We start from the raw sequence: 24,973 nt of genomic DNA, 5'->3' as shown, positions 1-24,973 counted from the left end.
GCTGCCTGGGGGCTGGGGAATGCCAAGGGGCTCAAACCACTGACACCTGTGGGCATCCTTGTTATCCACCTTCCCTGGTGGCTAAGTCCCTTGTCTCCTGTTGCTCTTAAGAAGCTTAGGGGTGTGACCTTTGTGGGCAGCAATGACCCAGCCAGTTTTACTAGCCTTCCTAAAAATCCTGAGCTGGGCTGTAATTACCCTCACCCTGAAGCAGAGGGGAACCTGACCCCATGGGCATGCCCATAACAGCTGGTGGTGTTGGGCAGTGGTTGTGGCACTTTGGGTTTGGGACACAGTGAATGGGAAATTTTGGAAAGGAGCTGAGCTGGAGCATGAGACCTTGGCACGTTGTGGTTGGAAGGGAAGGGAGATGTTTTTTTCAAGAGTGCTGAGGATGAATTCCTGCTGAGGTAGGAGCTGATGTCATAATTCACACTTGGCAGTCACAGGGCCTGTCCATGATAATTACTTGAAAAATAGGCTGGGAGTCAAACATCCACGCAAGCTGGAAGTCGTTCCTTGCAGGTTATGTTGGAATCTGATGGAGTGCAGGGGAACACGTGCATGTGAAGGGACAAATGGCATTTGTGTCACCAGTTTTGATGGGAAGAGCATGACTGAGGCCAATCCAGGGTGATGACAGCCAAACTGAACGTCAACTGCCTGGCATGAGTGTTACTGCTGAGGGGACATCACTCTTGGGATAAGGACATGTACCACTGCATTGGCATCCCAATCCCTTCCACAGAACCACGTGTCCCCATTTCTGAGTGACACAGAGGCTCTCCACAGTGGGTGGCACTCAGTTGAGGGTATCAGCACCCCACTGTCACATCACCACACATCCCACTGTCACACTAGTCACTGTCACCCATCGTGGGTGTACCCACAATCTGCCAATGCCCTTTCTCTTCTAGTGCTCTTAATCCAGGTGGAAGCACCATGCCTCTTCCCCCAGCCACCCATCTCTACTGGCCCTGAGATACTGTGGCCACGTCGGTGTGGGGGTGGCATCAGAGTGTTCCAGTGTCACCCCTTCCTGGTGGTGGCCTTGGTATCAGAGCCTGGCATTGCAGTGACACTGGTGTCCCATGGTCAGTTTTGGGGTTTGGCTGCATCTGCGATGGGAGTGGGGGTGTCCCCATGGGCTCTCTCCTGTCCCCAGCCCTGTCCAAGTACCCATCTCTGTCTCACCCCATTCTTCTGACTCTGTTCCCAGCCTTATCTCCAGCTATCCCTAACCCTACTGTTTGTCCTTCCCCATCCCTGCCCAATTCCCACATCTGTCCCTACTTCCTCTCCCCAGCGCCATCTGTCCTCAGTCCTCCACTCTTATTCCTGTCCCCAATTCCCTGCCCCCGACTCTGCTATTTGTCCCAAGTCCCTGTCCTGTTCCCATCTTTGTCCTTGACCCCTACCTTTATTCCCATCTGTCCCCACCCCGCTCCTCTTTCCGTCCCTGTCCTCATCCCTGTCCCCAGCCTCATACACTCGCCCCTACTCGTCCTGCCCCTGCTCCCTGGCGGGTCACTGCAGGAGGCGCCGCCGTGGGCGGGGTCTGCGTGGGTGGGCGGAGCTTGGGGAGGTGGGCGGGGCCTTTACTGGTGGGCTTGCCACGCCGCCGAGGGAGGTATTCATTCCTCTGCGTCACGGGGCTCTTGGCAAGGTGCGGGTCTTGGTGAAAGTGTGCTCGAGCGAGCGGTGGTCAGGTGGCACCCGTGTGGACAAGCACTCCAAGAGCTGGAAATAGAGCTAACATCTTCTTGAGTCCCAAATCTGTGACTTCCCATTAGGGTATGTACATAGGGTTGGCCTTGGAGTACCTCGACAACTCAGATAGTCTGACTGAACCTGAGATCTGGAGTTGTATGTGCAAAGGCACCATTTTAAAAGGCCAAAAGGCATGACCACGGGGTGGTGCACCAGGCCCAGCACTGCCACCAGGTGAGGGGAGGGATTGTCCTGCCCTGCTCTGTGCTGTGCGGCTTCACCTCCAGTGCTGAGTGTGGGTTTGGGTGCCATAGTGTGTGAGAAATAAATGTTTTTTTTTGGAGACTGGATCTCTTGTGAAAAAGTTTTAATTAGCGATTGCAATGACAGGCGTCCTGCAGGCAGGAGCACACAACCAAAACCACATCACAGCCTTGTATCCTCAATTCATGGATGCCAGGGATTCCTCACGTTTCCTTCTTAATTGTGTACTCCAGGTTCACAATCTACTCGGCGCTTACTGTTGTATCTACATCCCAATCCCATTGACCATCTCTCTCTCATTTTCTTTGTTTATTGTTTTTGTCCCATCCATTTTCCTAATCTTGACAGTTGAGCCTCTCACTATCTGCTTATCTGTTTATCTAAGCGTACCCTAGTCGGTATGAGAGGCTAGGGAAAAAAAACACCATTTTAACTCTCACAAGTACAAAAAATATTAGCATCCAAAGAAGGGCTACAAAAGTGGTGAAGGGTCTGGGGGGTGGCTGAGCTCCCTGGGTATACTGGACCCAAAGCAGAGGAGCTGAGGGGAGGCTTCATGGCAGCTGCAGCTCCACACAGGGTGTGGAGGGCAGCGCTGAGCTCTGCTCTTGGGTGCCGTGGATAGAGCCTGAGGTAATGGCATGGAGCTGTGCCAGGGGAGGACTGGAGGGTTAGGGAAAGACTCTGCCTCAGAGGGTGCAGGGCATGGAACAGGCTGCCCACAGGAGTGGGAACCTCCTTGAGCTGCTGGAATTTCGGAAAATGCTCTCAGACATAACATTTGGATTTTGGGTGATCTTATGTGGGACCAGGAGTTGGAGTTCTTGATTCTTCTGGGACACTTCCAACCTGGCATATTCTGTGATTCTATTTCTCCTGCTCCAGTAATCTTGTAGATTGCAGCTTCCCTTGCTTGCCCCAGCCCTGCTGGAGTTTGACAAGACAAGCCAGGCTCTGCAGTTTTGTCCTGTGCTCTGTGCAGGATGCATGAGTGATACCTTCCCTGACAGTAGCAGGTGCTGGCCTTTGAGCCAGTCCTGCTGGAAGAAAACTGGCAATGCTGCCTGCATCCTGGTTTCTTTGGGAAACAAAGCTATTTTCTAGAGGTAGGATGCAGTTCCTTGTCTTCACTGTATTTTGAAAACTTGGACTGTTTTTGTAGTAACTTGTACCAGAAGACTGTGGAGAGACCCTTCATGCAGACAGACTAATTGACCTCTGCTGTCTACCAGACAGAGCAGAGGGGTGGCCCAAGTCATCCTCTGGCCATGGTTTTGGGGTAGTTTTGGCACTGAGTTGTTCAGGTGCAAATGTTACCACAGCAGTGTGCACTTGCAGCCCAGGAGGCCAATGATATTCTGGGCTGCATCAACAGAGGGGTGAGCAGCAAGGAGAGAGAGGGGATTGTCTCCCTCTGCTCTGCCCTTGTGAGGTCTCCTCTAGAGTACTGCATCCAGGTCTGGGGCCCCCAGAACAGGAAGGATGCAGAGCTGTTGGGGTGGGCCCACGGGAGTGCCATGAAGATGATCAGAGGTCTCGAGCATGTCTCCTATGAAGACAGGCTGAGGGAGCTGGGCTCTAGGAAGACCTCACTGCAGCCTTCCAGTACTTGGAGGGAGCTTATGAGCAGGAGTAGACTGACTTTTTATATAGTCTAATGATAGGACAAGGAAGAATGGCTTTAAACTAAAAGAGGAGATGGAAATTTAGGTTAGATGTTAAGAGAAAATTATGTGCTCAGAGGGTGGTGAGGCGCTGGCACTGCTGCCCAGAGAAGCTGTGAGTGCCCCATCCCTGGAGGTGTTCAAGGCTGGGTTGGATGGGGCCCTGGTCAGCCTGATCTGGTGGGTGGCAGCCCTGCCCTCAGCAGGGAGTTCGGGCTGGATGATCCTTAAGGTTGCTTCCAACCTAAGCCGTTCTGTGATTCTGTTGTAGGGTGGTTTGAAAGCTGTTGCAGGCCAACCTTTGCAAATAAAGGCTTGGCTTTTCTGCCTGGAAGCTGGGAATATGGTTTGTCTCTGCTGAGAGATGAGACAAAACTACAGAAAATCCAGTTCTGAGGTAACTTCAGCTCTGGAGAGGCGCAAAGTTTCTGGGGACACAAACAGGGCTGCAGACAACCTAGGTCTGCACCTGCCCCAGCCAAATTCCTTCCTGGTGTTACATGTCCCTGGGACTATGTGTGTCGGCACGGTGTTTTATTGCAAATTGTACGTAAGATAGTGCAAGATTTAATTGGGATTAACAGCGCGTTTATTAGCACCTCACTTTGTCCTGGTTACTTCACGTCCTCTTGTGGACCTGACACCAGGGGCCGCTGCCGCAAAGCACTCCGCTCTCCGCATGACCTGCCGCAAAGCTCTCTGTTGCCGGCACGACATGCCGCAAAGCGACAGAAGACTTCTCCCAATCAATCTCCGCGGCTCCGTGGGCGGGGTGAGAAGCGAGGCGCAGCCAATCGGAAGCCTTGCGCTGCAGAGTGAGAGCCAATGGGAGGGCGGCGTGGCGCCGCTTTCGGAGCGGGTGGCACTACACGCGGCTGAGAGGGGGCGGCCATGGCGGTACGCGGGTGGTGGGGTGGCCTTGGGGATCGGTCTCGCCGGTTAGGTCGGGATCTGACGCTGTAAGCCATGCTGTTTTCTCTTCACAGGGCTTTACGGAGCCGGCAGAAGCGGCGGAGGCCGAGGAGGTGGAGCAGGGCCCGCACACCCCTGGGCGCGGCGCGGCACGGGGCAGGAAGAGGAAGGCGGCGACCCCGGCCCCGGCCCCAGCGCTGCAGCCGGTGAAACTGAGCCGGGCCGAACTGTACAAGCCGCCCACCAGTGAGGAGCTGAACCAGCTGAAGGAGACGGAGGACCTTTTCCATTCCAGCCTGCTCCGCCTGCAGGTCGATCCCACGCCTGTTCCCTGAGCGCTGGAACAGCTGGGTGTTGGGAGCAGGGAGGCCTGGGCTCGGGGCTTCTGGGCATTGTCTGAGAAGCAGCGCCTGGCTGCAGTCAGGCCTGTGGTCCTCTTGACCTGGCCTCTCTCCAGCAAGAGCTGTGCTGTTGCTTATTGGGGAATTAACATCACCAGGTGCAGATAACTGTTGCAGACATCATCTTTTGTGTTTTGGGAAAACAGCCTGTGTTAGGAGGAGCAAGACCTGGACGGGCTGATAGTTGGGTGGAGAGAAACCTGGTTCAGCAAGTGCAAATGTAGAGTCCTACACCTGGGGAGGAATAACTACATGCACCATGTGAGGGGCTGACCTGCTGGAGAGGAGCTCTGCAGAGAAGGACCTGGGTGTCCTGGTGGACAACAGGTTGGCCATGAGCCAGCAGTGTGTCCTTGTGGCCAAGAAGGCCAATGGTGTCCTGGGCGTGTTAAAAGAAGCATGGCCAGCAGGTTGGAAGAGGTTCTCCTCACTCTCTTCTCTGCCTTGGTGAGGCCACATCTGAAATACTGTGTCCTGTTTGGGCTCCCCAGTTCAAGAAAGACAGGGACCTTCTAGAGATAGTCCAGCGGATGGCCGCAAAGATGATGAGGGGCCTGGAGTATCTCCCTTATGAAGAAAGGCTGAAAGACCTAGGGCTGTTCAACGTGGAGAAGAGAAGACTGAGAGGGGAATCTCATAAATGCTTAGAAACCTCTAATGGGTGGGTGTCAAGTGGATGAGGCCAGGTTGTGTCACGTGTTGCCCACTGACAGGAGAAAGGGCACTGGGTGCAAGCTGGAACAGGAAGTTCCATACAAAAATGACAGAAAACTCTTTACAGTGTGGATGACAGAGAATGGGAACAGGATACCGTGAGAGGTTGTGGAGTCTCTGTCTCTGGAAGTAATGAAAACCCATCTGGATGCGTTCTTGTGCAACTTACTGTAGGGAACATGCTTTAATGGGGGTTGGGCTAGATGATCTCCAGAGGTCTGTTCCAACCCCTTGCGATTCTGTAACTAAATAGCTCTTGGTGGTCCTCACCATAGTGATTTTTATGAGGAGCAGCTCTGATCTCCTGACTGCTTGCAAGTTCTGGTAGCAGAATCTGTAGGACCTTGTTCATGGTGTGAACCTGCTGAAGTCTTTTCCTGGAGCTGAGACTTTGTCATAAAAAAAAAACAAAAAACAAAAAACATTTCTGAGATCAAACCGTGTGAGAATTACTGCGCTTCCTGTGACTGGACCTCACACAGGAGTGAGAGGGATGGAGTTGATTTCCATTTATCACTTCACAGGAAATGGTAGGGCTGTGTTATGGGCTGGTCAGTCTTGCAGCTCTGAGCAGGGTTTTTTAAGAGACTTAAATATTGCTCTGCTCATTTGCCACTTTTTTGCTTTGCTCACCGTCAGTGCCAGAGGCCAAGGTGAAGGGCAGATGCTATTCCAGTGCTGCAGCTTTCTTTCATTGTCCCCTTTCCCTTGCAGATTGAAGAACTTCTAAAGGAGGTGACACTGAAGGAGACAAAGAAGAAGAAGATTGATGCTTTCCTCCATGAAATTAACAGCTTGTTGAGCGCCATCCCAGAGACTCCAGAAACTGATGTAGGTCCTAAAGGGATGGAGGAGGCACTGCTGGTGACTGGCCCTTCCCCTCCACCCTCCTGGGGTGCTTGCCAGCACAGAGCTGTGCCGTGTGAGGTGTTGATCTCTGCCCATCTGCTGTTGGTGATGCTTACAGTATTTCATCTGTCCTATCATCAGATCACTGACCAGATCTGGCTTCCCAAGGACGTGAAGGTGCCGTTCCTGCAGGTGCCTTTCAGTGTGAAGGGGAAGTTCCGCTTCCTGCCTCCAGATGAGGTTAATGTGGTGGGCAGCTACCTGCTGGGCACCTGCATTAAGCCGGAGATCAATGTGGATGTGGCGGTGACCATGCCACGGGTGAGTCTGGATGTGATAGTTCCTAAGCAGCTTGGTGCTTACCTGAGTCCCATCCCCTTCTGTTCCCCATGGCCCTTGCCACGTGTCTCAATTTGTGAGTGAGGTTGAAGTGTCTGGGCAACCAGAATGTTAGCTTTCCTGAGAAGCTGACAGTGTGATCTCAGTACTTGTGCTAGATCTAGAGCTTTCAACTGCTTTGGTTGTAGCTCCTTAGAATCTTCATTCCTTCTGCTTCAGCTGAAACTTCCATGCTGCTAGTGAGGTAGGATGCAGTTTGGCTTTGTACAGCATTGCTCTTTGGCCCTACTCCCAAGTCTGTGCTAAAAGGAGAGTAATGTTTGTAGGGTGTTAGCATAGCTGGAAGAATTATCTTGTTCTAACAGGATTTCATATATCATAACATGCTGTTAGGCTGCGTGGCTCTGATCTGTGATCCTAGAGCTTGGTGAGCCAGCAACAAGGCAGTGTTCCTGACTGACTTTGGGCTCTCTGGGACTGTAGGTGTGTGTCTGAGGTAGGGCTCTGTGGGGCTAGGAGAGCTGAAGGTGCAGTACTGCCTCAGGCTTAAACAGACTCCGCAGGCAGGAAGGGTGTGATCTCTTCTCCCTCTCTTTGCAGGAAATTTTCCAGGACAAAGACAACCTGAACCAGCGCTACCACCGCAAGAGAGCTCTATACCTGGCCCACATTGCCCAGCATTTATCGAAGGAGAATCTCTTTGGCAGCGTGAAGTTTGCCTACATGAACAGCAACCATCTCAAGCCCATTCTACTCCTGAGGCCACAAGGTAGTGCTTGTCTTTGACTCTGATGGGTTGTAGTCTGCTGCTGGCATTGGCTGGAGAGTGGTGGTCTTGTACCATGTAACAGGCTCCTTGGAGAGGGGTCACTTTGGGGTTGCCCTTGCAATCAGTGATAAGTCTTGGAGCTTTGAGTTTCCCGATTCTCTTCTCTCTTCACACATGTGCTAGTCTTAAAGGTCTCTTCCCCTCTTAACGGCTCCTGAGCTGTCTTCTGCAGCTTGGCTGTACTCTCCAGCCTCACTAGCTGGACCACCCTTTGGGTACTTCATGAAGTAAAGCAGACAGAAACATGGCTGTGTCTAGCACTGTTCTTCCTGTCCCTTCTCCCCACTCCTTGTTCACCACTATCCTCTTGCCTTCACAAGGCATTTATATGCAATCTGGCACTTCCCTGAGGTTGTGTGGAATGTGCAGACTGCCAGGTATTACTTGTGGTTTCTCCAGACCCGAAGAGATAGCAGGTTTGGATCTGGGACAATGGCATGACAAGGCCAGTACAGGCAAGAGGGTCCTGGGGGGGATGTATGTGTACCTGACTGGTCAGCAGCAATGGATAATGACTCGACTTGAGCAATGGTTTATTGCTGGCTTTGGGATGTGATCAGTCTGCTCTGAGATGATTTCCACTACTGTTGAGCTTCATTAGGAAGGAGCTTTTTTGTTTTCCAAGTGGGTCTCTGACATCTCTTCCTCCCACATATTCACCACTTAATGCTTACAGGCAAAGATGAAAAGCTGGTTACTGTTCGACTTCATGCCTGTCCTGCCCCAAATTTCTTCAAGCCGAGCCGTTTTTATCCTAGCAAGAACAATGTCCGGACAGCCTGGTTCCTGAAGCAGAGCACACCCAAAGAAGGTATGGCTTGGGGCTGGGGGAGCATGAGTCTGTTCATTTCAGCTGGAGCCTGTAGAGAGTGCTAGGAGTTGAGTTCACTGCAGCCCTTTCCTTTGAATGGGAGGTTTGTGCTTGAGTTCATTGTGCTGTTATCCCCTTGCACAGGAGCTCCTGAGCCTGCCACCCCACACTACAACAACTCCATTCTCTGTGACACGGTGCTGCTGTCCCATCTGCACTTCTTGTCTAGTGTGTCCACTGACTTCCCAGGCATGAAGGATGGCCTGGCTCTTCTCAAAGTTTGGCTGAACCAGAGGCAGCTCAGCAAGGTAAGTTCCCTTTCAGGATACTGGGCAGGCTTTGCTTGTGTGGTGAATGTGCCTCCAGCCTGTTCTCTCTTCCAAAGGATGGAAAGGTGATGGTTTGGCTACGGTGGGTGGTGGTGATGTTTTGTGATTTGAGCTGTCTTAGGTTTCAGGGAGCTCCATCCTGCCTGTGTGTTGCAGTGGGTCTATGTGAACCAGAAGCACATACTTTTTTGAGATCCTGGAAGTGATGTAGTGTGGTGTTTTTTTTTGTTTTTTTTTTTTTTTGGTTGGGTGATGGGAGGGTGGGGAAGGAGTCAGGGGACTTGTCCCACTTCCTGGCAGACCGAAGTGTTGCCTTTGTGCAGGGAGATCTGCATCTCTGCTTATTGTACAAGGCTTCTCCACTACGTCTTTCAGACTGGGGCTCTGGGGCTGCTTTGCTGATGATGACAGAGGCTGGGAGCAGCTGTGTGGGCTGGGTTCTGCAGCTTGTGGTGCCTCTTTGAGCTCTTGCTGACTCAGCTATTTACCTTCACAGGGCTTGGGATGCTTCAGTGGCTTTTTGGTCTCCATGCTGGTTGCCTACCTGGTGATGAAACGCAAGATCGTCAAGGTGATGAGTGGGTACCAGGTGCTGAGGAATGTCCTGCAGTTTCTGGGTGAGTTTCCAGAGGCCTCTCTGGGTAATGGGAGGCTAGTGTCAGTGGAGTCTCTGCAGGATGCCTGAACAGGGTGGAGGAGTGGGAAGACTGTGGTTTTTCTCCCTCTTTAGGCAGGACAGACAGGAGTGGGATGGATAGATCCTGTCTTCCAAGGTGGATACCAGCATCACATTGCAGCACTGTTTAATGTTGCTGAGACTGCAGTGATACTGCCAAATGGCTGTACCACCCTGACCAGTGCAGGAGATGTAGACAGCAGTGTGATTTGCTGTTTCTTCTCTTTCTACAGCTACCACTGACCTGAGCGTGACAGGGATCAGCCTTGCAAAGGACACAGATGCCTGCCTGGTGAGCAACTGTCTGACTGTGTCTGTTTGGCTGTGTTATCAGTGCTGCTGCAATAAGCACTTGCTCATTGTAGGGATGTGGTGGGGTGGTGGTGCTTTGGTCTCTGTGCTGTGGCAACAATGACTCCGTCTGTTGTTTCAGCCTGTCCTGGCCGACTTCCACCATGCATTTGAAGTGGTCTTTGTGGATCCCTCTGGGCTGGTGAACCTCTGTGCGGATATGACTGCCAGCAAATATCACCAGGTATGTGAGGACATCTTAAGATCTTAGCATCCATCCTTAGCTCTAAACCTTAGAAGTAAATTTTAAGTCTTGGATTTGCAGCTTGCCTGTTTTGCTTGAATGGTGGAGGAAAATTATTGTGTGGGCACCTTTGGGTGAAGTTAAGCATCTGTTTAGCAGAAATAATTGTTTTGGAGCAGAGAAAAATGTTCCTTGTTGGCAGAGATATCAAGGAGACACTTCTGTCTAGATAGTCTATCTTCTGGTAACTTGACAGAATGGTAAGGATGGAAACTGTCTTGATTCAGGGTCTGCTGGTGACCACAGAGCTGAGGTGACCATAGTTTGTGGGAGAGTATGAGTAACTGCTGTTAAAAGGATTTGCTTACCTCCTCACCCTTCATGCTCTTGCTCTCTCTTTGCTCAGGTTCAGTTTGAAGCCAAATGCTCCATGGAGATTCTGGATGACAGAATGGTGGATGGTTTCCAGGCACTGCTCATGACCTCAAAGCCCATGCTTAGAACCTTTGACCATATCTTCCAGTAAGTTTCCTCATGCTTGGATGGTGCTGAGGGAGCCTCTTTGGAGAGGAGTGGGCTACTTACAGTTTCCAGCCAGGGTGGATTCAGACCTATTGAGTGGGAGATGGCCTTGCTAGCTCTGGGGTAGGCAGTGGTGCCTCTTGGGTTTGGACCTTCCACTGCTGTTGCCTAGATACCTTCCCAGGAAGAGGGTGACAATGTTTCATCGTGGAATGCTGAAGTGCCATGTTCCCTTCTTGTAGCCTCCATCCTGGGCAGGGACCCTCTGCTTCTCACTTTACTCATTCTCTAGGATCTCTCTTTCTCAGAAGGGATTTGGTGGAGGTGTCAGGGGGAGGGAGTTAACTGATTTCTCTACTCCTCCTGCAGCCTTAAACATGTCTCCAAACTGCAAAGTGCCTGCAAGAAGATGCAGCTGCTGAATGAGCTGATGGATCGGGGTGGGAACTATGTGGCTGCAGCCCTTCCCTTCATTGTCTCTCTGCTGACCCGTGGGCTGGCCAGAAGAGCGCTGCTTGTGGCTCACTCTTTGCCCCAGACCCCTGAGGTAACCCAGTGGGCAGTGATGCTGCTGCCTGTGAGGTCTTGTATATATGTAGTGGCACTACTGGATGCTGGGGAGGGAATCTTGGGTCACTGGGGAGAAAATGGACCTGTCCCCTTTGTGGGGGACACAGGGACTAAAGCCCTTGGCTCAGGTATGAGATACTGCTGGGAAACATAGTCTGGGCAGAAGTCCTGGCCCAGCAGTGAGGCAGGGTGAAAACAATTGGCTTTCTTATCAGGAAGACATGTTAAATGAGGTCTCTGTAGGTCCTCTATAACAGGAGGTATATCTAACTTGTCAGCTGCTGCTGCAACAATTTCGTCTCTCCATGTGCATCATATTCTTTTTCTTTTCAGTGGTCAATTGATACTGAACCTCCAAAACACAAGGATGTTGGATCTCTTATGTTTGGGATCCTGTTTGTCCCTGAGTTTGCTGCTAGCACACTAGAGAAGGGACCACAGGCTGACCGCCCTGAGGTGAGGGCAACTCTCTTTGTGTGGGGTGGGGTGGCAGTGGGTGGGGGAGACTTGCAGCTTTTGGGATGCCACGTGTGTTTTTGAGTGCTTGCTTTGGACAAACCATTATGGGTCAAGGATGAGGAGACCACTGAGCTGATGGTGCTCTCTCATGGTCTGAGGAGTGTTAGAGGAAGACAACCAGGAGTGAGGAGGCCGTTTTCTATGGGATGGATGATGATTAAGGGATGGGGACGTGGAAGAAACAGTGGGAGGCCCCAGAGCTGATCTTTTGCTCCACCCATCCTGTGGCTTCCCATTGGTTAAGGGAGTTTGGGGACTGGAGCAGACCTGGTGTCCTGCTGTAGGTGTGGGTCACTGCAGGGGTTGCTGGCAGTCACAGGAGTGCTTTTGTCAGTCCCTGTGGTGACCTATGCTCTTGGCTTGTCTTGGCCAACATCTCCTGTCAGGCCACGGATTTCCGGACCTTCTGGGGGGAGAAGTCTGAGCTGCGACGATTCCAGGATGGCACTATCTGCGAGGCAGTGGTGTGGGAGGCCAGCACCATCTGTCAGAAACGTCTCATTCCTGAGCAGATTGTCAGGCATCTACTGAAGCTGTAAGTGACACTGAGCAGCAGCAGAGGCTGAAAAGCTTGTGACTGTGTATGGGTTCACTGCTGTGCTCCTTGGCTTGTGCCACATCTGTGGTAATCCCGTTGTCAGATTTGCATTTTGGAGAAAGTTGTAGGTCACTTCAGCTTTGTAAAGTGTGGAAGTCATTTTGGCATTGTGGTCTTGATACCGCTAGCTGCTTCTTAGGAGAAGGTAGTGAGGATGGGCACTTAGTGCAGTAGCTGCTACTTGCAATAATGATAAGAGGAAGGAGTAAGCAATGTTCTTGCCTTAAATGCAGAGGGGATGTTGGGACATTTATTGTTAGCAGAGCTGGGAAGAGACTCCATTGTGACCTTACAGGGCATTTCCTGAAGTCATCTGAGACCCTGTAATAGTAAACAAGATTGGTTCTTCCAAGAACCTACCTGTGGAAGCTTAGACTTGCCAGAGATGAGAACATCTTGCACATTAAAAAGAGGTGGCCTAGGCCTCTAGTCCCAGCTTGAGTTCTGCAGGGAAAGTCTGTGTTGGCAGCTTTGGCTTTGAGTCCTGTGAGGCTGCACAAGTTGTGCTGCTTTGAGTGGATAAATTGAGTATAGGAGGAACTCAGAGATATTAGTGTCCTCACCATGACCTTTCTTTATTGAGGGATTCCTTGGCTTGGACTGACTGTCACCTGTCTGAGCAGCCAGTGCAGGGTGGATGGGTTGATATGCCCTAGCTCTAATGCTCAGTTGTTTCCCTTCACATAGCCATGCAGACATTCCCGAATCGTCTATCTACTACACAGGAGCGCTGCTGGAGTCTGTGATCAAGAATGGCAAAGAGGTACAGTTACTCACCAAACTGGGCTATTGGTTTGTCGGGAAAGGGAGATATGATAAGAGCTATAGGGAGCTTTGCTTTGTGGACCTAGCACACTTAGGGTGTCTCAAGATGGTAGCGAGAGCAAGGAAAGTGCCTGTCTGCGGGCACTCAGGCAGTAGATCTGCCAAGTCTTTTCTGCTAACCTAGGGCATAGCTGCTGAAGTACTCTGGCTCTGGCAGGCATCCACACCTCATGATCTCTTGCAAGCATTAGGAGTTGGACTCCATGATCCTTATGGGTCCCATCCAACTTGGGAAATTCTGTGATTCTAAGCATTCCTCTCACTTTCTGTTTCTGCTTGTGTTTGGTGCACATAATCTATGGATTCATCATGGTCCCACTGTGATCCTCTGGCTGCATCTCTTCATATTCTGCATCCTTTAGGGCATTGGCTGGTTGCTCCTGTGTTTTCATCCTGCAGGTTCACCTGGGAAGCCTGGGAAGAGGATATTTCCTGTCATGGTGCAAAGTATTTGATCATGCATGCATAATGCTTCCTAGTGCTGCTGCTGAATGTGCACTTGAAACAAAGAAATATCACTTTGAAACAGATAAGATGCATCTTGTAGGCTGGGAAATGTCCATATCTATACTTCTGCTCTTCAATGTGTGAAATTAAAGGCTGGAGATGAGACATAAATTCTTTAGCTCTACTTTACTGATGTTCAATGAAAGCAGGGGCGTTTATTTGGTTGTTGAATGGAAGAGGAAATTGTTACCATTCTTTTTAAGAGTAAAGAGTAGAAAATGTGACTGAAGAGTCTTCTGTACCAGGACCATTATTAAGTCCAGCTTTGGCATGTGAAATGAGCTTCACTTGCAGTCTGGGCAGAACCATGTGTCAGTTCTTGGATGAGGTAGCAGTTTGTACTGACTGTATGATAAGGCAGCAAAATCTGTGTGCACTTTCTCCTTACAAGCTAGCCTGGGATAAGCAGGGTTGATAAATCCCACAGTGAGAAGGGATGCTTGCCTGAGAGGTGTTCAGGAGTCCAATTGTAACCAGTCCTTCAGGAACAAAGGAGAAATGTATTCCTGTATGTGCTGGACCATGGGGGGGTCTTGCTGTCTCTGATTTCTGCTTTTCATGTACAGGCAGTTTAGGGAGCTTTTGGTCAAAGGATATGTACGAGGGAAGATGGATAGTGCAGCTAGCTCTGGACATAGGCAGCCTCCCACAGCAAGGGGTTGTCATCTGTGGTGCACCCCGCAGAGGGTGCTGCTGCTCTGCTGTAAAGCCTGGGCAAGCCAAATGCACATGTCTCAGTTTGGCCATGTCTGAGCTGAACTTCTTCATGTTAGTGATGTTTCCTCCTCTTTTAGGTTTTTCTGCTATGCTTCAGGACTGGGGAAGCAGCAAAGGCAGCGGCAGTTCTCCCTTCAGTGCTTCTTAGATACTCTCTCCAGGTTCCTGAGATGCTCTGGGTATCTTCTGGCCTTGCTTTTGCTGTGCTTTACAACTCTGCCTTGGCTAAGGCTGTAGTCAGAGCAGTGTTCTGTTAACTGCTGCCTCTGGTTCTGATGCAGCAACCAGACAGGAGGCAGTAGGAGAACTCTCACTAGTGTGTGATCTCTTTACCCCCAAATCACTCTAAGCTTTTCCCTTTTTAGGGAGAAAGCTGAAGTATAACTCATATTGCTACTTTGGTGTCTTGCACAGGAAATAATCTCATTTCCCTCTTGAAATGCATCTTAGATATCTGCAGCTGCTGGCAGACAGATTACCCATTGGCTTCCCTCTCCCCTTTATTTCACTATTCTGCTGAGTGTGCTATCCAGGAGCTGCTGGGGTTGCAGTCCCAGCTCCTCAGAACTTGGCTGTAATGCCAACCCATGAGTAAGGCAAGGTGAGTGCCTGTGCCACATGAGTGGGAGAGGTAAAAGTAGAGATTCCCTGTGTGTCTGCAGGCATTAGGGACGGGTGAGGAGGACATGGTCAGCGTTGTCTGCTCCTATGATGACCTGAGCCGCAAGCTGTGGAACCTGGAGGGGCTGCCACTGACAGTGACAGCTGTACAGGGCGTCCACCCAGCCCTTCGGTACACGGACGTAAGTATGCCTGGGCATGGCCCACAGAGGGGATAGTTTGTGAGGAGCTGGGGGGGGGTACGCTGACTCTGAGTCTTGGATTGAGGGGGGAACAGACAGAATTATTCATTGTTTTGTGCCTACTGAGAGTGCTTGGGGTGCTGCAGCATCTCATCTTTGCTATCCAGTCTCTAGGGCTGACTGTGCATAAGTTGCCAAGCCCTTCATACGGGAGCTTTGCAAGGGCAGGAGGTGTAGGGGGTGAGGGTGTGTGGTGCCATGGGGTTTGTGCTACTTGTTCTCAGTTGCCCTGATGGCTGCTTTCTGACAGGTCTTCCCTCCCATTCCCATGAAGCCAATTTACTCCTTCCATAAGCAAATCAAGACCAGGCACTTGCTGCTTCCTTCAGAGGAGAAGCCCTGTCCAGCTTATATAACCCCTTTGAAAAGTGAGTGTGGAGAGATGTGAACAGGAGATGATTTGGTGGGGGAAAATAGAGGGAGGGAAGTGGTGTTGCTGAATTCTGTGTTTGTGTGCTGCAGGCAGGACCAGAGCCCCAGCTCATCCTGCATTCCTGCCATAACCTCTAGTCCCAGCCACCCCCATCCAGCACTCCACTTGTGTATGAGCCTCACTGGTCTCCTGTTGTCCCTTTGCATCCAGTCATATGCCACATGGAAGGCAGTGGCCAGTGGCCACAGGACAAAGAAGCCATCAAGCGCATCAAGGCGGCTTTCCACCTCCAGCTGGCTGAGCTTCTCCGGGAGCAGCACCAGTTGATTTGCAGACCTGCAGTCACCCACACTGACGTTTACAAGGTAGGGGAAGTCTGTGGGTGATTTGTAGAGGAGACAGGCAGGGGGTTGTCATGTGAAGGGAGTCAGTCATGGTGAACAAAAACTGGATTTGGATGCTTGGCTTATTAGCAAGAAGCACTGGAATACTTCTTTGGTGCTGGGATGCTGCTGTTGTTTTCTTAGGTTGCCGCATAAAACAACAGCCTGCTTGTAATGCTCCCAAGACTGACTTCATCAACTGTCTTCATCTTAGGATGGCTATGTTTTTCGTCTCCAAGTGGCTTACCATCGTGAGCCCCTAATCTTGAAGGAAGTAGTCACTCCAGAAGGGATGCTGAAGTACCAGGACACAGAGGAGTCTCAGCAGCTGGAGTTGGAGACATTGCATCAGCCCTATCTAACCAGCTCTCTGCATGGGTAGGCAAGGCTGGGAGTCTGGGGTGTGGGGTACAGCCAGGAGCTAGTATAGAAGTGCCCTTGGATGGTGGAAGGTGGTGATGTGGAGTGAAGCTTACAGTGGGAAGTGGTTCTTCAGTCCTGCTTGTAAGCTGGTGGAAGAGGGGAGGGAGCTGGCTGTCCCTTTTGTCATGTGGAAGGCCTCTGGTGTGGGAAAACAAGTACCAAAGAGCAGTGGTTAAAGGGGAGCATGTAGCAGCTTTTCCCCTTTGTTATCCCAGAATCATAATACCCACGGAGCACTTCACGCTTGTGATGCTGGACTCATGTTCCTAGCAGTTACTTATTTCTCTTTTATCTCCTGAATGCAAAGAGGGTGTTTTGGGTCCTGAGATGTATCTATTGAACAGTTGTGGATACTTCCCTGCCTTCTTACAGGCTCCAGCAGCAGCATCCCGTCTTTGGCAGCACTTGCCGGCTGGCCAAGCGCTGGATCAGTGCCCAACTCCTGAGTGATTGCATCTCTGAGGAGTGTGTGGACCTGCTTGTGGCATCTCTCTTCCTCCACCCAGCCCCCTTCACGCCACCCAGGTGAGGATGAGGAGCCCACAGTGGAATAATGGACACTGAACGCCTTTTTCTTTCATAATGTGATGCTGCCAGGCAGGAGGTGCTGGAAGGGCATGCAACAGTGAATGTGTGGGCCTCTGCTGCCAGAATGGTGTCCTAAGTCCTTGTGGGAGCAGCTGAGTGCAGGAGAAGAATACTTGGTGCTGTGGGGATATGTTTCCTGTGTGCTGCAGTGAGAGAGGAGTGCAGATAAGGATGGGAGCAAGCATTCTCATGGCCTCTGGGTGCTGGCAGTACAACTGCTGGATGTTTTCTACTTTCTTAGGGACTGGTGGGGGTCTCTCTCTGTCCTGGGGGGTGACTGTTGGGAGAGCAGGGGTGAACACTTTGTGGTGACGACCTGCATGTTGGCCATCCTTGGTTCCCTGAGAAGGATGTTAGAGCAGTGCTCATGGCTGCAGCTTGTGTTTGTCCTGGAAAGAACTCCCAAGGGAAGGGCAGAAGGTCAGCCACTGAAAGCTGAGCAGAGCAGTGTGTTGGGAAATAATCCCCTTGGGGCCTATTACATGCTGGCCACTGGCAGGTGGACTGTTAAACGTATGAAGTTAAAGGCTGCTTCTGTGCTTTTGTGTGGAGGCAAAAGGTTATGCTAACCTGTGCTAAAGATCTGTTTTCCTTCCCAAATTAGCAACATGTCTGGAAAGCTTTCCTGTATCCTAAAATGCTCCACTAGCAAGAGCCCCACCTTCCCAGATGCCTTGCTTTGTGAGTGTGTTGTGTTGCAGGGAGGCAGGTGTGAGGGCTTGGCCAGCATCGTTCAGATCTGTACTGGAGATGGGACAAGCCCTGTCTCTAGTTCACTCTTGCTCCATTCCCAAGAGTTCAGGTTTTGGGAGATGCAAGGGACTAATAGAATGGTTTGGGTTGGGAGGATTAAGATCACCTAGTTCCAACCCCCCCTGTTGTAGGCAAGGACACTTCCCACTAGACCAGGTTGCTCAAAGCCCCATCCAGCCTGGCCTTGAATGCCTCCAGGATGGAGTCATCCACAGTTTCTCGGGGCAACCTGTTCCAGAGTCTCATTACCCTCACAGTAAAGAATTTCTTCCTAATATCTTGTCTAAATCTGCCCATTTAAAATATTCCAGTTTAAGGCCATTTCGCATGTGCCGGGGGGGAACAAGGGAAAGGACTCTCAGTGATGTCCTGGAGAAGGGGAGAGTGCCTTATAGTCCTGGGCTTTCCCCATCCACTTTGTACATCCCTTTGGGGGCTGTCTGTGTCTTGAGCAGTATTAAAACACTCCTGAACCCTGTTCCTGAAGGTGGTGCCAGGTTAGGGGAAACAAATGCTGGTATTGAGCTGCTTTCTCTTGCCTTAGCTGTCCCCAGGTTGGATTCCTGCGCTTCCTCAACCTGCTGGCAACCTTTGACTGGAGAAATAGCCCTCTCATCATCAACCTGAATGCTGGCCTGACAGGTAAGCACACAGAGGCCACAGCTTTGGGAGAGCCACTGTCTGAGGATCTTGTGTCCTTCTTTGGTCAGCCTGTTCCACGGTTCTTGAATATGTACGGCTTCACAGCTTCTAGATAGGGCAAGAAGATATTCCACTCCTTCCCTCTTATCCTGTTGTGTTTTATTTGGCTTTGAAGGTTGTGTATGTGGTGTTTTTTTTTTTAATTGGTTCCTTCTTCCCTGTCCCCATATATCTGGCTTTGAAGAGTTGAATCTTGATGATAATGCTCTGTCCCTTCTGATCTTGCTGAAATCTGAGATGAGACTGGGCAATGTTGGATGCAGTTGTGTCTCTAAAGTCTTCCACTCGTCTGTAGCCAGCATTTTAGCTTGAGGCTTTGTCCTGATTCTTTGAGGCCAAATCTTTTGTTGTATGGGAGGAGCAGTCACCTTTGGGCTGATGGTGGAGCAGCTGGTCTCTTAAACAGGAAAGTTTGGAAGCCTCCTGGTTGTCTTGGTTCCTGAGCAGCACAGATCACAGGGTCTGTCCACTAGTCCCCAGCTGTGAAACCTGCAAGGAAAAGGGCTACAATCCTCCAGCATCTATTGCTTCATGAACTTTGAGGATCTCCTGGTAAATGTGTCTGTTTTGCAAAGGAGTATGTTGATGCATCCAAGCAGACCTGTGATCCTGCTCTCTTGTGTTTTGTCTGATAGTCTTTTGGGTACCTCTTCTCCTTCTCTGGGAGCCAGAAGAGACCATGGGATTGTCTTGCCTTTATTGAGATGCTAGTGTGGGGGAGATAACAACACCTAGCTTTTAAGGCTAATTTAGAAGGGACGGAAAACCTGCTTGGGAGTGTGAGCAAGCTCCTGAAGGGAGCAGCTGTATCTGTGGGTTCAGCACTCCCCCAGCTTTCTATTTTTCTTGGGAAAGAAATGGATTTTGGAAAACGATATTTTTCTACATTCCAGCTTTTTTTTTGGTCAACAAAGTGGGAAGTCATCTTGGCCAAAAAGCTGTTTTTTCCACTTTAAGAATATGCTGTTTTGTTTTTTTAGGTATGAACTATTTCATTAGATTATAGTCTGAGTTCCCAGCCCATCTTAGTCCCAGCGACTGCACCTTGGCCTATGCCTGTGCCCATGTGAGAGTGCCTGGATGAGTTCAGAGCAAAAATTCATTAAGCTTTGCATCCTATTTCCAAAATTCTTCATTAGCAAATGCAGAGTGAAGTGCAAGAGCACAGAATTGCAGTAACTGGAAGGGACCTCAAGAAATCATCCAGTCCAACCCCCGGTAAAGCAGGTACCCTACAATAGGTTGCACAGAGAGTCATCCAGACAGGTCTTGAATATCTCCATGGAAGGAGACTCCATGGCCTCTCTGGGCAACCTGTTCCACTATTCTGTCACCTGTACCATAAAGGATTTCTTCCACTTGCTTGTATGGAACTTCCTGTATTCAAGTTTTAGGCCATTGCTCCTTGTCCTATCACTATGCACCCCTGGGAAGAGCCCAGCCTCATCCACTTGCCTCCCACCTCCCTTTAAATATTTGTAGATGGTAGAGCAAGTCCAGAGCAGTACTTCCCTAGCTTCTCTCCCAGCCACTTGCAGTGTTTTCTGCTATTGCTTCTTTGCAGCAGAGACATGTCCTTGAGCATTTGTTAGGTGCCACTGGCTGCTTTCCCAGTGAATTCAGCACTCGGTCTTGGCTCCAGCATCATCGAGCTTCACGTGGCCACACCAGCAGAGCAGTGCCAAAGCTGCGCTTCAGCCGAGGCTTGGTGGGAATGGGCAAAAGGTAGTTTTACTGCTGGGCTTGCCACCTCTCAACAGAGCACCTCACCCATCTGCCTGCCCTTTCTAGATGCTGACTGTACAGAGATCAAGAACAAGTTTGTGGCTGCTCGCTCTCGCCTTCCTGTCATGTTCATTGCCACCCCCAAAGACAAGTGGAACTCAATGTGGACCCAGGAGCGACCCTCCGCACAGGTGAGCTGGGGCCCCCTGTCTGTGCACTGCAGTGTCTACTGCCTTGGGGCATTTCCCTGCTCCCAGTGCTGGTGAGCTCCACCAGCCCAGCAGGTAAGTGGGATTCCTGCTATGTCCAAGAAGCCATGAGTTTCACTCTCCAACTCTCTTTCCTCCACAGATCCTGCAGCGCCTTCTTGTGTTGGCCTCAGAATCTGTCAGGGCCCTGGAGGAGCAGCTCATGGACCCGCTCAGCAGTCAGGATGTGAAGGTAATCCCTTGGGGCACAGCAGGAGAGTTTCCAGGCTCTTGCAAAGCAAACTAGGAGAGGAGCTGGGCATGGAGAAGTTCCAGCCATCGACATGGAAGCTGGAGGCTGCCCCACCAGTCCAGTCCTGACCCCATGTACAGCCATGTGTGTGCAACCTGAGCTCCCAAACTTCTGTCCAGTTGCAATTTAATAAATCCTTTCTCTCTCCACATCTCCTGCGGTGGAAGAACAGATCATCCTGGCTCCCTCCTTGGCCTGTGGCTTTGCAGAGCATCAGAAGCCTCTCCCCAGCCCTTCTAGCTTAACCTGAACTGAGCTCATTGGCAAGTGCTGCTGCAGGACTTCTGATGACATTTAGTTTTGGGCGACCTTGTTGTTGTCTTGACAGTGAGAAAAGGAATTGAAATTAATTTGGTCTGAGATTTTGTAGTGAAGCAGCTTCAACAGAAATTAGTGAGAGGAATGTGGAGTTCTACACCTATTTGAAAAAGGTTAGAGAAGGCTGGAGGAAATAAGCTGTTTACCTAAACTGTTTTAAAAAGAAAGATGCATGAAATACCTGGCTGAGAATTGAGGGCTCAACTCTGTATGCTCCCCTGTGTACCTGAACCGTAGTCCTTCAGCAGATTTAAAATCCAAGTCATTGCGTCTTTGCTGTGTAGAGAGCAAGTTGAAATGTGGGAATCAGGTTTTTTAACTTGTCTCTCAGGACCGTGAGCAAAATCCTCTGATCTGTGTTGGTGTCCTCTTTTTTTAAATGAGAACTGTTGTGTCTCTGTCCATGGGACAGATACTTTATTTCTGTGGTTTTACTCTGATTTGTGTTGTGGCTGTTTTTAGTGGTGGCTTTGTATCCTGTCTCATGACCAGGTCAGTGACCTCGCAAAGTGCTGGGACTGGGATGCTGGTTTTAGTGTATCAGACTCCTCCATAAAACACATGTTCTGAGACACCTATCTCCTGCTTTAAGATCTGCAGCATAGACTGCATAGCATTTGTCAAAGCAGTATTTGTCACTGCCCATCTTAGCACTGTGAGAGCCTTTGGTTTTGCTTGGGGCTGCCCGTAAAGCCGCAGAGCAGTGCAGCTGAGCCGAGACCTGGGCTGGTGGATCTGAGGTGTGAAGGGCTGCCGTGCCAGGTGCTGCTCTTTTTGGCAGCACTATTCATGTTTAAGAGTGGCATGTGCTGGCCAAGAACTGTGAATGGCTGTGATTGTTTTACCTCCTCTCCTGGATGCGGGTGCTGTTGCGGTTGACATTTTCCTCAGAGGGGTGTGAGAATGATATGAGGGAGGTAGACACAAGCAGGTAGGAGGAGACCCTCATGTGTAGCAGTGCTCAGCACTGCATCTTCCTCTCTTCCACTTACATTTTTTTTTCTTTCAATTCCTGCCATACACTTGGGTACTAAGAAGCCTTTTTAATTGAACCTGATGTTGCTCAGGAGAGGTGAGGGTATTTTGGCATGGAGGGATGAGGGGAAGAGGAGCAGGGGCCTACCTCAGGGTGTGAATTCATTCCTTGCACCCAAGAGGCGTGCTGCTTTCTGGTGAAGAGCTGCATGGAGCAAGGTGTGTGCCTGGGCATTGCATACAGATTTTGCACCTTCCCTTAGCCAAGTAACCACTGCATCCCCTCCTGTTGGGAGGCCATTGTGGGATGGAGGAAGAGGAAGATAATAACAGGCAGAATAGCCGGTAACTACTCTTCCTCTCTGATTCATGGCCAGACAAATTCCAGGCTGAAAAGGATCCAGGATGTTGTGTTATGGGGTGATTATTGGCTGCCCTTGGTGTGAATTTGCAGCTACCTGCCACTTTGCTTCCAGGCAAGGTGGTGATGGGACCTTCTTGTGCTCCTAGATAGGGGCGTAGAAGGGCCTCAATTTGTAGCTGATCTCTCCTATGGGAGGCAGCTTGTACTTAAGCTGGAGACTGAGTCTCAGTTCAAGGCCTAAAGAAAGGTCAGGGCTGGAAAGGTCGGGGCCAAGATCACAGGGAAGGGTTGCAGCCTCAGCAGTGACGTTTCCCACAATAATTAAAATAGGAAGTAGCAGAGAAGGGGCTTATATTCACCCATATGCTGTTTTCCGCTGAGATTTGTCTGGATCCTCGCATTGCTTCTCTTTGTCATCTGGAATTAGCATTATGGCTAGTTGTAATACTTTGACCACCCTTGTGTATCGTTATGGGCTCTGGATATCTATTTTAGTCCTGATCCTAGGGCAGGGGTGGGTGTCTCTGAGCAGCCCCTTGGGGGGAAGCCTGTGGTAGTACCTTTTTGTTCCTTGCATTGTTATTTATTACTGAAGGAAATGAACCTGCTGGCTCCTGATGCCTTTTAAAGGATGAATTTACAGCACTCCCTGTACTTTAGAAAATGGGATGTATGAGTGATGCTTGTAGGGAAGAGGTTTTGGCCTTGCTGGTAAGTGGACATATCCAGTGTAGTGTTTCCAACTAATGATGCTGTTGCCCATATCTGGCCATGACAGTGGTACTTTAGGCTTCAGGCTTATTTTCTTCCGTGTGGGATGTCAGCAGAGTGTTCTGAACCCTGGTGCTTGTAGGATCTGCTTTTGGCCAAGGTTGAGTTACCAATTCCTGAGGAGAGCTGGAGGGCTTGAGGGAAGAAGAGGTCTTTTTGGGGACTGAGGTTGGGGGTACTTAGGGTCAGTTTCTGGCTCTACCATAGACTTCTGCTGCTGTTTTGGTAAAATCACCGAATCACACTATGAGATGAGGTTACTTGCTCTTTTCTTGAACTGCTTGGTCAGGAGGGGAAGTGGCTGCAAATTGGCCATGTGAAGTGAATCAAAACCCAGAAAACTTCCTCTCTCTTCATCTGTGAGCTTGTCTGTAGGGGAGTGGCCTGGAAGCATGGGCAGATGCATTCCACCTTCTCTCTGCTACCTGTACCCCTATGTCTGAAAAGTTACTTTAAAGAAAAAATAAGTATTTGAAATATCATGCTTCATGCCTAGTTAAACTGCTGAAGGTAAAGAAGGCATCTTCAGTGCCTATGAGTCAGAGGTGGTGTTGTCAATGGAGGGAGCTGCAGCCACTTCAGCTCCCTTTGTAGATCCTTTGTAGCTGCCGGCTTTCTGCCCCAGAACAGGAGTCTGGTCTGTGGTAAGCTGAGCTTCAGCCATCGTCTGTGAAGGAGGAAATAAATTGGTCATTATATAAAAAAACAAACCGAAAGACAAGCAGAAACTTTGGTCTTCTAGTGATGATTGTTGGGAAGCATTTAGTAGGATTCACCCTGTGGCCACACGGACTTCTGGTGGGACAAAAAGCAGTGATGGTGGGAGCACAGAGGCTGGTGCCTTGGCTTCTGGCAGACCTGACTGCGGACAGCGGCTCTGCCCTAACTGATGATGTTTAATCCTAACTTATTTACCTTGAAGCGTTTTGTATTCTCTGATTGTCTCCGGGTGTGAGCAGGCACACGATGTTTGTGTGCCGAACCGGTCCCATCTCCATGACTGGAGCAGACAGTACCTCTGAGACTGCCTTGGCATAGCTGTGCAACTCTGGCTTGTGTGCTTGAGTCTGACTGAGCCCAAGGTGGTGGAGGTTTTGCTAGTATACTTTGAGAAGGCTTTATTGTAGTTTGAGCACAGGAGAAAGGCTGTATGTATTTTTTCCCTGTTTGCTTTTTCACTGATATATTTTTTTTGTTAGGTTGAAACATTCATTACTCAAATGGATGCGGGAGATTAAGATGCATTTATTTCTTCATTGAAAAGAGATAATGTCAGTCGTGGAGGGGAGCTTGTCTTGGTGTACTACTACTTAGTAGACAGTTTAAGCTGATAGGACTTGGAAAGCCAAACAGTGACTAGACATAAGAGATTCTTGGTTTAGAATGGCTTTTCTTCCACTTGGACAATGAAGAAGGGACTTTCTGATACTGCTTTCACCTCTGCTGTGTATTTTGCTGGAAATACTACAGGGGTGAAATTTACCTGAGGTGGGAGCATTGTCTGTTACAGAGCTATAAAGGAATTTTTTTATTTTTTCTGAACTCATTGCTTTGTTTTGTGAGTGCCCATAGGCCAGCTGAAAATCAACTCAGGTACTTTTGTATATGGTGGAGCAAAGCAGTGCTGCTATTGGGATGATTAAAGCATGATTTGTTTGGAGGTTGGGAAGCGGCTTTGGAAAAGGCTTCAGGAGCATTTCCTTAGTTCTCTCGGTCCCATTTGTCCCAGCCACCCACTGCTTGTCTTTGACTCAACTGAGGTAAGGAAAAGAAGCAACCCAGAGTGAGGGAGGAGATGTCACTGCAACCACAGGTCAGGTACAAAACTCTTACATGGGTGTCAGCTTTTCCCAGTTGACCTCATGTTACAATTATGTTGTGCTGAGGTGAGGCTGAGTTGCCCCAGGGTCTGGGCTTTGCTCAGGACTTGAGGCTGGGTGTCT

The 24,973-nt window shown here is 50.0% G+C and overlaps 1 protein-coding gene and 1 long non-coding RNA gene across 2 annotated transcripts in view; one reads left to right on the top strand and one right to left on the bottom strand.

Annotated features, from left to right (window-relative positions):
* Window positions 4,430-24,973, top strand: part of NOL6 (nucleolar protein 6) — a 33,407-nt gene continuing 12,863 nt past the window's right edge. Inside the window, exons 1-23 of the mRNA XM_021380801.1 lie at window positions 4,430-4,535; window positions 4,625-4,861; window positions 6,380-6,496; window positions 6,656-6,835; window positions 7,454-7,622; window positions 8,359-8,493; window positions 8,638-8,801; window positions 9,319-9,439; window positions 9,732-9,790; window positions 9,932-10,033; window positions 10,440-10,555; window positions 10,925-11,102; window positions 11,459-11,581; window positions 12,031-12,179; window positions 12,930-13,005; window positions 14,954-15,094; window positions 15,405-15,522; window positions 15,738-15,892; window positions 16,125-16,288; window positions 16,706-16,858; window positions 18,219-18,316; window positions 20,168-20,292; window positions 20,453-20,542. Coding sequence (XP_021236476.1) covers window positions 4,530-4,535; window positions 4,625-4,861; window positions 6,380-6,496; window positions 6,656-6,835; window positions 7,454-7,622; window positions 8,359-8,493; window positions 8,638-8,801; window positions 9,319-9,439; window positions 9,732-9,790; window positions 9,932-10,033; window positions 10,440-10,555; window positions 10,925-11,102; window positions 11,459-11,581; window positions 12,031-12,179; window positions 12,930-13,005; window positions 14,954-15,094; window positions 15,405-15,522; window positions 15,738-15,892; window positions 16,125-16,288; window positions 16,706-16,858; window positions 18,219-18,316; window positions 20,168-20,292; window positions 20,453-20,542 — 2,976 coding nt within the window. The 5' untranslated portion in view covers window positions 4,430-4,529. The remainder of the gene's footprint in view (window positions 4,536-4,624; window positions 4,862-6,379; window positions 6,497-6,655; window positions 6,836-7,453; window positions 7,623-8,358; window positions 8,494-8,637; window positions 8,802-9,318; window positions 9,440-9,731; window positions 9,791-9,931; window positions 10,034-10,439; window positions 10,556-10,924; window positions 11,103-11,458; window positions 11,582-12,030; window positions 12,180-12,929; window positions 13,006-14,953; window positions 15,095-15,404; window positions 15,523-15,737; window positions 15,893-16,124; window positions 16,289-16,705; window positions 16,859-18,218; window positions 18,317-20,167; window positions 20,293-20,452; window positions 20,543-24,973) is intronic.
* Window positions 9,051-10,483, bottom strand: LOC110389828. The gene is made up of 2 exons (XR_002433404.1): window positions 10,402-10,483; window positions 9,051-9,366 (listed from the first exon to the last, which is right to left on the bottom strand). It is a non-coding gene; the product is annotated as an uncharacterized LOC110389828 (long non-coding RNA).

This window comes from Numida meleagris, chromosome Z (assembly GCF_002078875.1).
Source record: "Numida meleagris isolate 19003 breed g44 Domestic line chromosome Z, NumMel1.0, whole genome shotgun sequence".
NCBI classification, from domain to species: domain Eukaryota; kingdom Metazoa; phylum Chordata; class Aves; order Galliformes; family Numididae; genus Numida; species Numida meleagris.
Note: the sequence above shows the minus strand (reverse complement) of the source record. Positions and strands in the feature narration are given on the sequence as shown.